Here is a 15,387-nt window from a genome sequence, read left to right on the forward strand (position 1 = left end):
AGCTGCCGTTCAGTAATTATATCCCTAGTGAACCGTCACAATCAGATTGGTGAAAGAAAATTATTAAAGTTATTAAGAGCTTTTTGTATGGATTTAATGTTAGTTTTGGTATTATTATTATTATTTTTTCTACGGAACACTTCAGCACTAGTTATCTAAATTCACTAGGATGGTAATTTTTTTCAAATATAGTCGGTAGATCTCATGTTGATCGAACTGCAATTCTTATGAATTACGATGGAACAGCACGCGCTTAAAACTGATTCAAGCTCTGGCAAAAATATCGCCTAAGAAGTTCATAATACGCTAGTGGATTGGAAAATTTCGGAAAAGTTTCGCAAACGAAATCATTCACAGCTTCAATGATCCAAAAGTTCGCTCGAAATGGTTCGATGAAGATTGCAATCAAATTAAGCAATTTTATGCAATCAAGTTCGCAGCGATTATGAAGTGCTCTTGGAGTTAGCATTCACATTTGTTGGTTGTAAAGCGTCACACGCAAGATACATAGTAAAACAAAATTTATTGCCTGAGAAAATATTTGCTCTGATCATTGACCATAAATTGCATTCGAGACATGTCCTTTTTTATAGTCAAACTTCACATTCAGGTGTTTCGGGTGAACGAATGCTATCCAATGTATGATTCAAGTTACGAATTATCTACGTGATTCTTTCGCATATATCGAAATTGAAAGTTGTTTCAGATGCTCTAACTGCAAAGATGAAGAATCGCTTGTGGTATTTAAGCGCAAAATAAGTTGAATTGGCTTGATATCCCGCTTGAAATTAAACAAAAAATAATCACGCGATTAAAAGCGAATGGTCCTTAAGGTGAAACGGCATTGAAACCACAAACAGCCAATTTCGAGCCACCACTTCGAATTTCCAGAAACACAAGGCTCGGAAATAGATAACGCATTCCCTGTGAAAACGCTATTTTATGTTTGCTTCACCGTAGCAAACATAAAACAGCGTTTTCACAGATGACGCATAACCTGTTACCGAGTCTTGTACCTTTGAAAATTCAAAAAGGTGGCTCGAAGTCGGCCATTTTTGGTTTCAATACCGATTGGCCTTAAATAGCTGCTGTCGAATGTCGCAAGCATTAAAATCACCAGACTTGGTAAAAGCACCGCTCCCAGCCGCTCGGTGACATCGCCAAATTTTAGGCACCCATCACCACGAGCGTATTATCTTTTCATGCGACATTCGCAGCAAGCCCCAGCTCGGCGCAAGAGCTAAGAAGCTACGAATGCAGTGCCGTAACCTTTCGTTCGTCACCGGGAGGCACATACACATTGAACGTTTTATCTTTTTCGTTCAGTTTTGAACCGCCAGTGCGTCAGGTCGGCTGGACTGAGGCCGCTCGCGCACGGCATTCGATGTTTACTCTGCTGCAGTGCTGCTATGGATTGATGAGCAGGGAGGGATGATGGCTGAGTGTTTGCTTGTGTAGTTGAACATGATTTTGCATTGCCGTTATTCGTTTTGATGTAATTCTAATTTAATGTGGCTTCTAATAAATGGTAAACATGTCTTGCTCTTGCAATCCACCAACTTGGATGATGCGTGGTATGTACTTTTTAGTAAACAAGTATACGATGTAACAATGATTTCCGCTAGTGTCAACATCCTACTGCACACAGTACCAGTACCGACACTGATTTATCCAAAATAATATTATCATTTCAACAGCGTGATATTTACTCGCATGAAAAAATAAATCGATTGCCTAGCGTTGCTTTCTACTGAAATTCAAGTCGCATTTGCTCGGAAAGAGTAAATGGCTTCTGCGTTCTTGGATATTAAGGGGGCTTTTGACTCTGTCTCTGTAGAAGTTTTAAGCGCGAAACATCATTCGCAGGGACTTTCACCAAATTTGAATAACTTTTTGCTCAACTTGTTGTCAGAAAAGCATATGTATTTCTCACATGGCGATTCGACAACTTCCCGAATTAGTTACATGGGCCTTCCCCAGGGCTCATGTTTAAGTCCTCTCTTATATAATTTTTACGTCAATGACATCGGTGAATGTCTTGCAAATTCATGCACGCTAAGGCAACTTGCAGACGATAGCGTTGTATCCATTACTGGTAGCGAGGCTAGCGATCTGCAAGGACCATTGCAAGATACCTTAGACAATTTGTCTGAATGGGCTCTCAAGCTGGGTATCGAATTCTCTCCGGAGAAAACTGAGTTGGTCGTTTTTTCTAGGAAGCATAACCCAGCTCAGCTGCAGCTCGTACTAACGGGTAAAAAGATCTCTCAGGTTTTATTCGCTAAATATCTCGGGGTCTGGTTCGACTCTAAATGCACCTGGGCTTGTCATATTAAGTATCTGACACGAAAATGCCAACAGAGGATTAATTTTCTTCGTACGATTACCGGAACCTGGTGGGGAGCCCACCCAGGAGACCTTCTGAGGTTATACCAAACAACAATATTGTCAGTTCTTGAGTACGGTTGTTTCTGCTTTCGCTCCGCTGCGAACACGCATATTTTGAAACTAGAAAGAATACAATATCGTTCTTGCGTATTGCCTTGGGTTGCATGCAGTCGACCCATACGATGAGTCTTGAAGTGCTAGCGGGTATTCTTCCGTTGAAACATCGTTTTTGGAATCTCTCTTACCGGTTACTTATTCGATGTACGATCATGAACCCATTAGTAATTGAAAATTTCGAGAGGTTGGTCGACCTTCAATCTCAATCCAGATTTATGACTTTATATTTTGACTATATGGCTCAAAATATTAATCCTTCTTCATGCGATTCCTCCAATGTCGCACTTTTAGATACTTCTAATAATGCTATATTCTTCGACACCACCATGAAACAAGACATTTCTGGTATCCCGGATCAATTACGACCGCAAGAGATCCCTAAGATTTTTTCCGATAAGTTCAAACATGTTAGTTGTGATAAAAGGTTTTTCACTGACGGATCTAATCTAGATGAGTCCACTGGCTTCGGTGTTTTCCACGAAAATTTTACCGCCTCCTACAAACTCGATGCTCCTGCTTCCGTGTACACCGCAGAACTTGCTGCTATTCAGTACTCCCTTGGGATCATCGAAACTTTACCCATAGACCACTACTTCATCTTCACAGACAGTCTCAGTGCCATTGAGGCTCTGCGATCGATGAAGACTGTGAAGCACACCCCGTATTTCCTGGGGAAAATACGTCGGTTTTTAAGTGCTTTAACAGATAAAAATTACCGGGTTACCTTAGCGTGGGTACCTTCTCATTGTTCCATTCCGGGCAATGAAAAGGCTGACTCTTTAGCTAAGGTGGGTGCTATTGATGGCGATATTTATAGTAGACCAATTGCTTATGATGAATTTTATAGTATTTTGCGTCAGAGAACACTCAATAGTTGGCAATTATCATGGGATACAGATGAACTGGGACGGTGGCTACATTCCATTTCTCCTAAGGTATCGACGAAAGCATGGTTCAAGGGGTTGGATGTAAGTCGGGACTTCATTCGAGTGATGTCAAGACTTATGTCCAATCACTACACGTTAAACACGCATCTCTTTCGTATAGGACTTGTGGACAGTAATCACTGCGTTTGTGGCGATGGCTACCACGACATCGAGCACGTTGTTTGGTCGTGTGCCGAATACTCTGATGTTAGGTCCAAGCTAATAGATTCCCTTCGGGCCCGAGGAAGACAAGCAAATGTACCCGTTAGAGACATTTTGGGAAGTGGTGATCTCCAGTATATGTCAGAGCTATACTGTTTTTTGAAAAATGCGGATATTAAACTCTAAAATAAACGTTTTTTTGTATCTTATCAGATTACTCATCCTTCTTTCACTGAATGACTGGTGTACCTTGTGCTGGAGACACAAAAACTCAAAACCTGATTGGATACAGTGCTGTACCTGTTTCGAGATCACGATAATTCGGTGCAATGTGAAATGCAGTGTAATACATGTGCGAAAATTTATTCACTAGTAATTAGAAATTAGTTTATATTTATCTTAGAATAGTTATAGTTAATAATTACTTAATAATACAAACAAACTTAAGCTCCCAGCCCAACAACCCCCAACCAGAAATCTGTAAAACCATACTAACCCCAGTAAATCGGGTGTAGCGATGACTCCCTCTAACAAGTTTGTTTTTACCCTGTAAAAATAAAATGTATTGTAAACACTGCTCCGTCAAGCTAACGCAAATGAGCTAGAAAATAAACAACTTTAAAACTAAAGCAATACGAGTGATATCATTTACCTTCGTTACGGATCGTGAGCTTACTGCATTTCGTCTATGCTATTTGTAATCAAGATTATGCATTCATAAATCGAAAGCTGTTGCTATAAACGTTAGTCAATTTGATGATATTTGAGATTTGATAAATTAATAGTTTTAGCGATATAAGTAGATTAGCGTTGTTTTTTTCATTTGCAATTGACTGAGCCGGTATTTTGGTGTTAACATGTGTTTTTCAATTCGGCTATTAGCTTATGTGCAAGTTGTTTGGAAGCATAACAAAGAAAAATAACAACTCGAGATAATCAAGCCATTCTCTACGCATAATCGAACCCCGGATAATCGAGCCTCCGGATGATTGTGCCTCCAGATAATCGAGTCCGATCTGTATTGCAATATGCGTATGTACATTGGGTTTAAAATTTCTTATAAGGTTTTTCGAAAAATCCGTGGGTGGCAAAATAACTAACGAATTTGTTATGTCCCTCAAATGTATTTAAATAACTTTATTTCTTCGAAAATACAGGACATATTAGCATTTGTTTTACGAAAACCATCCTTCTGTTCAACATAAGCAGCATATTCTACTAGTAAATGAAATAAAAAGTAATAAAAGTAATAAAATGCGCTCCTTATTGTTTTGTTTTTATTTGCGATTGTTGTACATTCAAACATTTTAATTTTAGTACTAAAAATAGTTGGAAATCGATATGAACCTGATATGTAGAAGGTTCATTCAATAATTTAATAACTAACAGGGGAAAATTAAAGCACCTAGACCGAGTGCGTGTGGGTTATGAAGCAGAGCTGCAATCAAGCTTTGCTCGAGATGCTGTGCGGGCTTTACCAAGTTCGAATAGGAACTTTGTAATATTTTTTGAAATATTAACTCGTGTTGTGAATTGATAATTGATGATTATGCTTTCTGAAACGACGGAAAGTATCAAAATAGTGTCTTGATCATTCTCTACTGTATTCTTTGGCTGAAGGCTTAAATATATAAAACAATTGAAACCTCATATTAGAGGAAATATTTACCGAAACGTATGGTTTCTTTAAAACTGTGTAATGCGCTTCGGTTCTTAACCGTATATCAAGATTTCTATATTTAAAGAGCAACACCTCGTAGAACACCTTACTTTTATTCTTGCTTCATTTTTCCAAAGAAGTAAGTTAGTCTCCTGGTTTGCGCGTGTGGACAGTACACGTGTAAAAAAATATCAAATGTGAGAACGAAACAAACAAAGCCAAGTAATTTCAACTGTTGCAATAAAAAATTTTCACCGCATGATCCATTAAAACTATAAAAGAAATAGAAAATCAGTTTAGACTACTGATCAGTTATCACTTGAACCCTTTTTGTATCCTTGGCTACACCGGTGTTGTTAAACAGAGCATTATTTTGCTGCTTCATTTCATTGAATTTCATTAAATTTCATTTCGTTAAATTCAAGACATTTAATTTTAAAAACAACACAAATATATAGTCTCTAGGGTGTCGCAAAAAATATCGATGTTGAAAAAGTCAAGGTGCTCAGGCCTAAATTGAAAGATAATGTTATTTATAGCATTTTTGTAGAACATTTCGACTTTCTAAAAGGTCGTTTTCAGGTTGCCCAAACGTGATTTATAAAAAAATGACTTTTTTAAGCTACAAACCCACTTTTTTCAATTCTATTCGATTCCTACATTTTTTCGTATTTTTTTTTATTCTTGTGGGATTATTTTTGAATATTTTGCCTGGTTTGGTTCAGCATTGTTTTCAGTTTTTTGACTTCCAGAGCCCATTAAACATCACAAAAAAAATATTTTTTCTAATAATTTTTAGATAAAACCCTTCAAAACGCAAATAAAAAAAAACTTTGAGCAAGAACTCAAATTTTCATTGCAAAGCGGTATTTACCACGAAAATTTACATGAAAAAAAGGTACTTGATAGCTCACCGAGGAGCTGAGATATTGGCATTTTTCTATGTGATGGAAAACTATGCATTTTAACAAATATGTTAAATAACTGTTTTATTTTGGGAGATAAAAAATAACAATGTTCAGAAAACAAATGCATTTTTGGATGGCTGATAACTTAGTAGAAGGTTTCAAAATTTGGAAAAATCTGCGAAAAAAGTTAGAACGAAAATTATGATTTTTTGTGCTTTCTAATAGAAAACTCAATGTTGCTCGTAATATGTTAGAGATAGAAACATGATGTCTTCGGTAAAGTTTCTTGTTTTAAGATAACCTGAAAATTTGTCGAAGACACCTTACGTCTATCTCATTCTGATTAAAAAGTAAATTTTTTATCTCACTTATTGGTGGATTAATACCCTTTTTTCTACATTAAAAGATGCATTTTTGAATATACTGAAACTTCTCCGAACATACCTTATGGCTATAATCAATATTTAAATCACTATTTAGGAAATAATACGCACAAACTGCAAAATAAAACACTGTGCAATGGAGATATTGAGCTTTAGTGGCATTTTTGATAAAATGCATATTTTTCCATCACATGTAAAAACGCCGATATCTCAGCCCCCCGATAAGATATCAAGGATCTTTTTTCATGTAAGTTTTCGTCTTGAACTCCGCTTTGCAGTAAAAATTTCAGTTCTTGATCAAAAAATTTTTTTATATGTGTTTTGAAGGGTTTATCTAAAAATTAATAGAAAAATTAATTTTTTGTGATGTTTAATGGGCTCTGGGTATCAAAAACCTGAAAACAATGATGAACCAAACCAGGCAAAATATTCAAGAACAACCCCACAAAAATAAAAAAATATATGGAAAAAATCCGGAATCGAACAGAGTTGAAAAAAGTGCAAAAAAGTGGGTTTGTAGCTTAAAAAAGTCATTTTTTCATAAATCACGTTTGGGCAACCAGAAAACGACCTTTTAGAAAGTCGAAATGTTCTACGAAAATGCTATAAATAACATTATCTTTCAATTTAGTACTGAGCACCTTGACTTTTTCAACATCGAATTTTTTTGGGACACCCTAATAGTCACCCATTCACTCGCGAACGTCGTCAGCGCTCACTGTGCGCTAGCTCAACGTGTAATATACATAGCAAGGAGAATCAGAGTACAAGGAGGCGGAGATGCCACAAAGCAAAAAAGCAAGCAAAAATGGATCGGGGCTACACCGCGCGCTCCATGTAACTTTATAAAAACACCAACGAAGAGATATCACCTGTTTGGTGCTATTCTCTTATTCTTCACGAGCCGAGTCGGCGACCGAAGCAGCTAGCTTGTGTGCGTGTTACCTAGCAAGCAAGAGCTCAATTTGCGTTCCGCTCCTAGTGCGGTGCGTGCTTTACCAAGTCTGGTACACACTTAAAATTTTCTGCCGGGTCTCGGTAATTTATTGCCGAGAACGGCACCACTGAGTGCTCGGTTACGAAAAAAAATGACAGCTGTCACATTTGTTCGTAAGTCTCGGTTCAGCCTAACTGAAATCTTGGAATTCGGGTATTTTGTGCCGAAATTTTAGTTTGGTGAACCGAGATTTACGAAAAAATGTAACAGCTGTTGTTATTTTTTTAACCGAGCACTCAGTGGTGCCGTTCTCGGCAATGAATTACCGAGACCCGGCAAAAATTTTAAGTGTGTATGTAATTTATCCCATTTTTTATACAAAACCAATGCTTTCTTTTCGAGTTTTGAATTTAATATTGATTTTTTCTACCGTGATCCAGCCGAATAGAAAAATAATGAGGAATAGCAAACTTCTGTTAAAAATTATTCGCTATAAACGACGCCACAGAATATGGTGTTTAATTTATGAAAAATTCTAACCGTGCTCCAACACATAATGAAGACGAACTTCAGTTTTTATTGCATGTTAATGATTTATACCGTAAAAATATCCACCTCAGTCAAAATCCGAACTTTTTAACAAGCACCAAAAGCTTAAGATCATTTTAAACTTAAATCAGGATGATAAAATAACGGTTTTATAAAAATACAAGTGTATTTGAATACGTTTATCGAGAGATATATGTTGAAAAAAGAAAAAACTCCGTACAATTTTCATGTAAATCGATTTCTATAATATAAGCACTTTGTGGGTCCATTAAATAAACTCCGATCAACTTCAAATTTTCATGGCTTATTATAGAGGTCAAAAGGAAACTTTTTCAGCCCGGCGCTCATTAAGATCGATAGTTTCAAAAACGGCCATATAAAATATGGCCACTCTAATATACATGCAGATAACATTCAATTCTTTCAAATATATGATGCGATTTTGTTTTGATTGTGGTATAATCAATTTGTACTCATATACTGCGTATAAATATTCAGATTGTTTATGCCAACTTTAGTCAGTAGATTTCAAATAATGTATAATTAAATGCTGTTCCTTATACATTAACTAGCTGACCCGTCTTCGTCTTGCCTATTTTAGTGTTTAATTTAATAATTTTGTACATTTCAAATTCATTGATTCCTTGCGATTGGTTTATATCGTTTGAAATAATTGGTTTTATCGGAATGACATTGTCGACTTTTGGCTTTGTACAAACTTTGTACAAATATATTGGGTGCATTTCAGGCATTTTCGTTGTTTTCCAGAAACAAAGTGAACATCTTCGAACTCAAAATGGTGTCCAGGGTCAATGCTTGGCTTCTTTACATCATTTCGATTACGGACATATCCATATGTCATAGTATTCGGTTATTTACGGCTGTTTCCCAGGAGATGCCATTTTACAATTCAAACTGGTGTCTGAGGTCAATTTTTAGCTCTAGCATCATTATGGTTCCGGAGATACTCATATTGGGTGGTATCTGGTCACTTTAGGCTGTTTTCCGGACACCGGAAGTCGCCATCTTACAATTAAAAATGTTGTCTAGGTCGAATTGTGGCTTAGTGCATCATAACAATTCCGGAAATACCCATATTGGGTGGTATTTGGTAATTTGCCACTATTATTCAGAAACCGGAAGTCGCCATCTTGGATTTCAAAATAGCATTTGGGAACAATTTCTGGCCTCAAAGCGTAAATCTGGTTAAAGAAACACTCATATTGGGTGTGTTTTGTCATTTGTGACTGTTTTCCAGAAGTCGTCATCTTACAATTCAAAATGTTGTCTGAGGTAGATAGGTCGATGTGTAACTTCAGTGCATTATATCAATTCCGGAAACACCCATATTGGGTGATATTTGGTCATTTGCCGCTGTTTTTCAGAAAGCGGAAGTCGCCATCTTGGATTTCAAAATGGCATTAGGAGACAGTTTAGGGCCTCTGAGCGTCAGCCTGGTTAAAGAAACACTCGTATTGGGTGGTATTTGCTCATTTTCGGCTGTTTTCCAGAAACCGGAAGTCGCCATCTTACAATTTAAAATGTTGTCTGAGGTCGATTTGTGGCTTCAGTGCATTATAACAATCCCGGAAATACCCATATTAGATGGTATTTGATCATTTGTCGCTGTTTTTCGGATACCGGAAGCCGCCATCTTGGATTTCAAAATGGCATTAGGGGACAGTTTTTGGCCTCTAAGCGTTATTCTGGTTAAAGAAACACTCATATTGGGTGGTATTTGGTCATTTTCGGCTGTTTTCCAGACACCGGAAGTTGCCATCTTACAATTCAAAATGTTGTCTGAGGTAGATAGGTCGATTTGTGGATTCAGTGCATCATAACAATCCCGAAAATACCCATATTGGGTGGTATTTAGTCATTGCCGCTGTTTTTCAGAAACCGGAAGTCGCCATCTTGGATTTCAAAATGGCATTTGGAAACAGTTTTTGGCCTCTGAGCGTCACTCTGGTTAAAGAAACACTCATATTGGGTGGTACTTGGTCATTTTCGGCTGTTTTCCAGACACCGGAAGTCGCCATCTTACAGTACAAAATAATTTCTGAGGTCGATTTGTGGCTTAAGTGCATCATAATAATTCCGGAAATACCCATATTGGGTGGTATATGGTCATTTGCCGCTGTTTCTCAGAAACCGGAAGTCGCCATCTTGAATTTCGAAATGGTATTTGGAGACATGCCAGAAGAAGGAAGTGTGTCGAAACATTATGGACATGCTTGTTGCACCTTAAAAAATTAACTTGCCAAGTTTGGTTATATTTGCTTGACTGGTTTTCGAGCTGTGCGAAATTTGAGTTTCTTTTGTACGGGACCCTTCCCTCATAGAAGAGGGAGGGGTGTCAATGTATTTGATACCCCTAAAAACATTCACCTGCTGAATTTGGTTCCATTTAGTTGGTTAGATCTCGAGATAAGCAGCAATTTGTATTTCATTTGTTTGAAACCCCTCCTACACAGAAGAGGGAGGGGAGTCGGACCATTATGGACATATTTGTTACCTCTAAAAACATTTACATACCAAATTTGGTGGCATTTGGTTTATTGGTTCTCGAGCTGTGCGAAATTCGTGTTTTATTTGTATGGGACCCCTCCCTTATAGAAGAAGGAGGGGTGTCAAACCAGTATGGATATATTTGGTATCCCTAAAAACATTCACCTGCCAAAATTGGTTCCATTCAGTTGGTTAGTTCTAGAGATAAGTAGAAATTTGGGTTTTATTTGTTTGGAACCCCTTCCTCAAATAAGAGGGAGGGGAGTCGAAACATTATGGACATATTTGTTACCTTTAAAAACATTCACATGCCAAATTTGGTTGTATTTGGTTGATTGGTTCTCGAGCTGTGGAAAATTCATGTTTTATTTGTATGGAACCCCTCCCTTATAGAAACCAGTATGGATATATTTGATACCCCTAAAAACATTCACCTGCCAAATTTGGTTCCATTTAGTTGGTTAGTTCTAGAGATAAGCAGAAATTTGTGTTTCATTTGTTTGGAACCCCTTCCTCAAAGAAGAGGGAGGGGAGTCGAAACATTATGGACATATTTGTTACCTCTAAAAACATTCACATACAAAATTTGGTTGTATTTGGTAGATTGGTTCTCGAGCTGTGCGAAATTCGTGTATTATTTGTATGGGACCCCTCCCGCATAGAAGAGGGAGGGGTGTCAAACCATTATGGATATATTTTTTACCCCTAGAAACATCCAACCACCAAGTTTAGTTCTATTTACTTGGTTAGTTCTCAAGATGAGCAGAAATTTTTGTTTCATTTGTATGGAACCCCTCCCTTCCAGAAGAGGGAGGGGTGTCGAACTAATATTGACATATTCGTTACTCCTAAAAACATCCACATGCCAAATTTTGTTCCATTTGCTTGGTTAGTTTTTGAGATGTGCAGAAATTTGTGTTTCATTTGTATGAAACCCCTCGCTTCTAGAATAGGGAGGGGTCTTGAACCATCATAGGAACCTTTCTAGGTCCCTAGAACTCGTACATACAAATTTTCACGTCGATCGGCTCAGTACTTTCCGAGCCTATATGGATCAGACAGACAGACAGACAGACAGACAGACAGACCGGACTGCATTTATTTTTAGGTTTAAAATTAGTTTATTTGACACGGCACGATACATTTTCTGTTTTACTGAGCCAAGTACAATTCGTATTAATTCTACGTTAGCAGAGAAAAGAGGGAGGCCTTTTATTTATTCTCGCGGCCGACTACGAGCTAGTGGGGATTTAAGGTGAGAGGAGGGAAATACAATTCTTGCTTAAAACTAATTAAGATATACGATCTATTTGTGTTTCGACTGGTGTTCTTTTTTGTTTTTTAAACATAGATTTCGGCTCTTCGTGTTCGTGTCTCCAGCGTCGTATACGGGTATTCTGACAAATAGACAAAAGAATATTAAATTTTAATGTCAGTCTTTTTCAAATAACAGTACAGTTGTGTCATGTACTGGAGATCACCGCTTCCCAGAATGTCTCTAACGGGTACGTTCGGTTGTTTTCTTCGGGCCCGGAGGGAATCTATAAGCTCGGACCTAACATCACAGAATTCGGCACACGACCAAACAACATGCTCGATGTCATGGTAGCCATCGCCACAAACGCAGTGATTACTGTCTACAAGCCCTATACGAAAGAGATGCGTGTTTAACGTGTAGTGATTGGACATAAGTCTGGACATCACGCGAATGAAGTCCCGACCTACATCCAACCCCTTGAACCATGCTTTCGTCGATACCTTAGGAAAAATGGAATGTAGCCACCGTCCCTGTTCATCTGAGTTCCATGATGATTGCCAACTGTTGAGTGTTCTCTGACGCGAAATGCTATAAAATTCATCATAAGCAATTGGTCTTTCATAAATATCGCCATCAATAGCACCCACCTTAGCTAAAGAGTCGGCCTTTTCATTACCCGGGATCGAGCAATGAGAAGGGACCCACGCTAAGGTAACCCGGTAATTTTTATCTGTTAAAGCACTTAAAAACCGCCGTATTTTCCCCAGGAAATACGGGGTGTGCTTCACAGGCTTCATCGATCGCAGAGCCTCAATGGCACTGAGACTATCTGTGAAGATGAAGTAGTGGTCTATGGGTAGGGTTTCGATGATTCCAAGAGAGTACTGAATAGCAGCAAGTTCTGCGACGTACACGGAAGCAGGAGCATCGAGTTTGTAGGAGGCGGTAAAATTTTCGTGGAAAACACCGAAGCCAGTGGACTCATCTAGATTAGATCCGTCAGTGTAAAACCTTTTATCATAACTAACATGTTTAAACTTATTGGAAAAAATCTTAGGGATCTCTTGGGGTCGCAATTGATCCGGGATACCAGAAATGTCTTGTTTCATGGTGGTGTCGAAGAATATAGCATTATTAGAAGTATCTAAAAGTGCGACATTGGAGGAATCGTATGATGAAGGATTAATATCTTGAGCCATATAGTCAAAATATAAAGTCATAAATCTGGATTGAGATTGAAGGTCGACCAACCTCTCGAAATTTTCAATTACTAATGGGTTTATAACTGTGCATCGAATTAGCAACCGGTAAGAGAGATTCCAAAAACGATGTTTCAACGGAAGAATACCCGCTAACACTTCAAGACTCATCGTATGGGTCGACTGCATGCAACCCAAGGCAATACGCAAGAACGATATTGTATTCTTCCTAGTTTCAAAATATGCGTGTTCGCAGCGGAGCGAAAGCAGAAACAACCGTACTCAAGAACTGACAATATTGTTGTTTGGTATAACCTCAGAAGGTCTCCTGGGTGGGCTCCCCACCAGGTTCCGGTAATCGTACGAAGAAAATTAACCTCTGTTGGCATTTTCGTGTCAGATACTTAATATGACAAGCCCAGGTGCATTTAGAGTCGAACCAGACCCCGAGATATTTAGCGAATAAAACCTGAGAGATCTTTTTACCCGTTAGTACGAGCTGCAGCTGAGCTGGGTTATGCTTCCTAGAAAAAACGACCAACTCAGTTTTCTCCGGAAAGAATTCGATACCCAGCTTGAGAGCCCATTCAGACAAATTGTCTAAGGTATCTTGCAATGGTCCTTGCAGATCGCTAGCCTCGCTACCAGTAATGGATACAACGCTATCGTCTGCAAGTTGCCTTAGCGTGCATGAATTTGCAAGACATTCACCGATGTCATTGACGTAAAAATTATATAAGAGAGGACTTAAACATGAGCCCTGGGGAAGGCCCATGTAACTAATTCGGGAAGTTGTCGAATCGCCATGTGAGAAATACATATGCTTTTCTGACAACAAGTTGAGCAAAAAGTTATTCAAATTTGGTGAAAGTCCTTGCGAATGAAGTCTCGCGCTTAAAACTTCTACAGAGACAGAGTCAAAAGACCCCTTAATATCCAAGAACGCAGAAGCCATTTGCTCTTTCCGAGCAAATGCGACTTGAATTTCAGTAGAAAGCAACGCTAGGCAATCGTTCGTCCCTTTGCCCCGGCGAAAGCCAAATTGAGTATCTGAAAGTAAACCGTTTGTTTCGACCCATTTGTCTAACCGTAAGAGGATCATTTTCTCCATTAATTTCCGGAGGCAAGAGAGCATCGCAATCGGCCTATATGAATTGTGATCAGAGGCAGGTTTCCCGGGTTTCCCAATAGCAATGACTTTTACCTCCCTCCAGTCATGCGGAACAATATTTAGCTCAAGAAACTTGTTGAACAAATTCAACAAGCGTCTTTTTGCAGAGTCGGGTAGATTCTTCAACAGGTTGAATTTTATTCTATCTAACCCTGGAGCCTTATTGTTGCACGACAGAAGAGCCATTGAAAATTCCAACATCGAAAATGGAGGCTCTTCCGTAGTTACTATAAACGCGTCGCGAAAGGTTTTCTGTTCCGGTACAGAGTCCGGACAGACCTTTTTGGCAAAATCGAGTATCCAGCGATCTGAATACTCCTCACTCTCATTCGAAACGTCACGGCTCCGCATGCGCCTGGCGGTATCCCAAAGAGTGCTCATCGCTGTTTCCCTCGACAACGCGTTTACGAGCCGCCGCCAGTACCCGCGTTTTTTCGCCTTTACTAAGCTCTTCATCTGCCTGCCCAGTGCCTCGTACTTTCGAAGCAGGTTGACAGTGCCGTACTCCCGGTAGTCCTTATACGCCGCGGACCTTCGCACGTACAGCTCAGAGCACTCTTTGTCCCACCATTTGTTGGGAGGGCGCTGTCTAATCGTTACCCCGGGTATCGGTTTCGTCTGAGCTTGAGTCGCGGCGTCGATTATCAAGCCAGCTAAGAACGCGTATTCTTCCTCCGGAGGAAGTTCCTCGTGAGTCTCGATAGATTCCGCTATAATAGACTCATAACGCTTCCAATCAATATTACGTGTAAGGTCGTAGGAAATATTGATTGGGTTCGGGGGAGTTGAACCATTAGCAATTGATATAACGATTGGAAGATGATCACTACCGTGGGGATCGTTGATTACTTTCCACTGGCAATCTAACGCTAGTGATGTCGAGCAGAGGGATAGGTCAAGCACGCTTTCACGTGTTGGAGGATTAGGTACACGTGTCGCTTCCCCAGTATTCAAAAGTTTCATATTGAAGTCGTCGATCAAGTTACAAATTAAAGAAGATCGGTTGTCGTCGTACAGCGACCACCATAGCGAACAGTGAGAGTTAAAATCTCCCAAAATCATAAAAGGTGCGGGAAGCAATTCTGCTATATCAAGGAGTTGCTTCTGTTCAATCCGCGCGGATGGGGGAATATATAACGAAACAAGGCAAAGGTCTTTTCCATTCAAATTCGTTTGAATGGCAACAACTTCAATATTCGAGATCGAGGGGAGGTCGATTCT

General features: G+C 39.0%; 1 protein-coding gene across 10 annotated transcripts in view; it reads right to left on the reverse strand.

Annotated features, from left to right (window-relative positions):
• LOC129724161 (protein vav) overlaps positions 1 to 15,387 on the reverse strand; it is an 874,164-nt gene that overhangs the window by 28,867 nt on the left and 829,910 nt on the right. For 5 of the 10 annotated variants that reach the window (XM_055678825.1, XM_055678820.1, XM_055678824.1 and 2 more), the window contains one exon: positions 4,090 to 4,140. The exons of the other annotated variants lie outside the window; for them this stretch is intronic. In XM_055678825.1, coding sequence (XP_055534800.1) covers positions 4,090 to 4,140 — 51 coding nt within the window. The remainder of the gene's footprint in view (positions 1 to 4,089; positions 4,141 to 15,387) is intronic. 10 annotated transcript variants of the gene reach the window in all.

The sequence above is a fragment of the Wyeomyia smithii genome, chromosome 2, assembly GCF_029784165.1.
Source record: "Wyeomyia smithii strain HCP4-BCI-WySm-NY-G18 chromosome 2, ASM2978416v1, whole genome shotgun sequence".
Lineage (NCBI taxonomy): Eukaryota > Metazoa > Arthropoda > Insecta > Diptera > Culicidae > Wyeomyia > Wyeomyia smithii.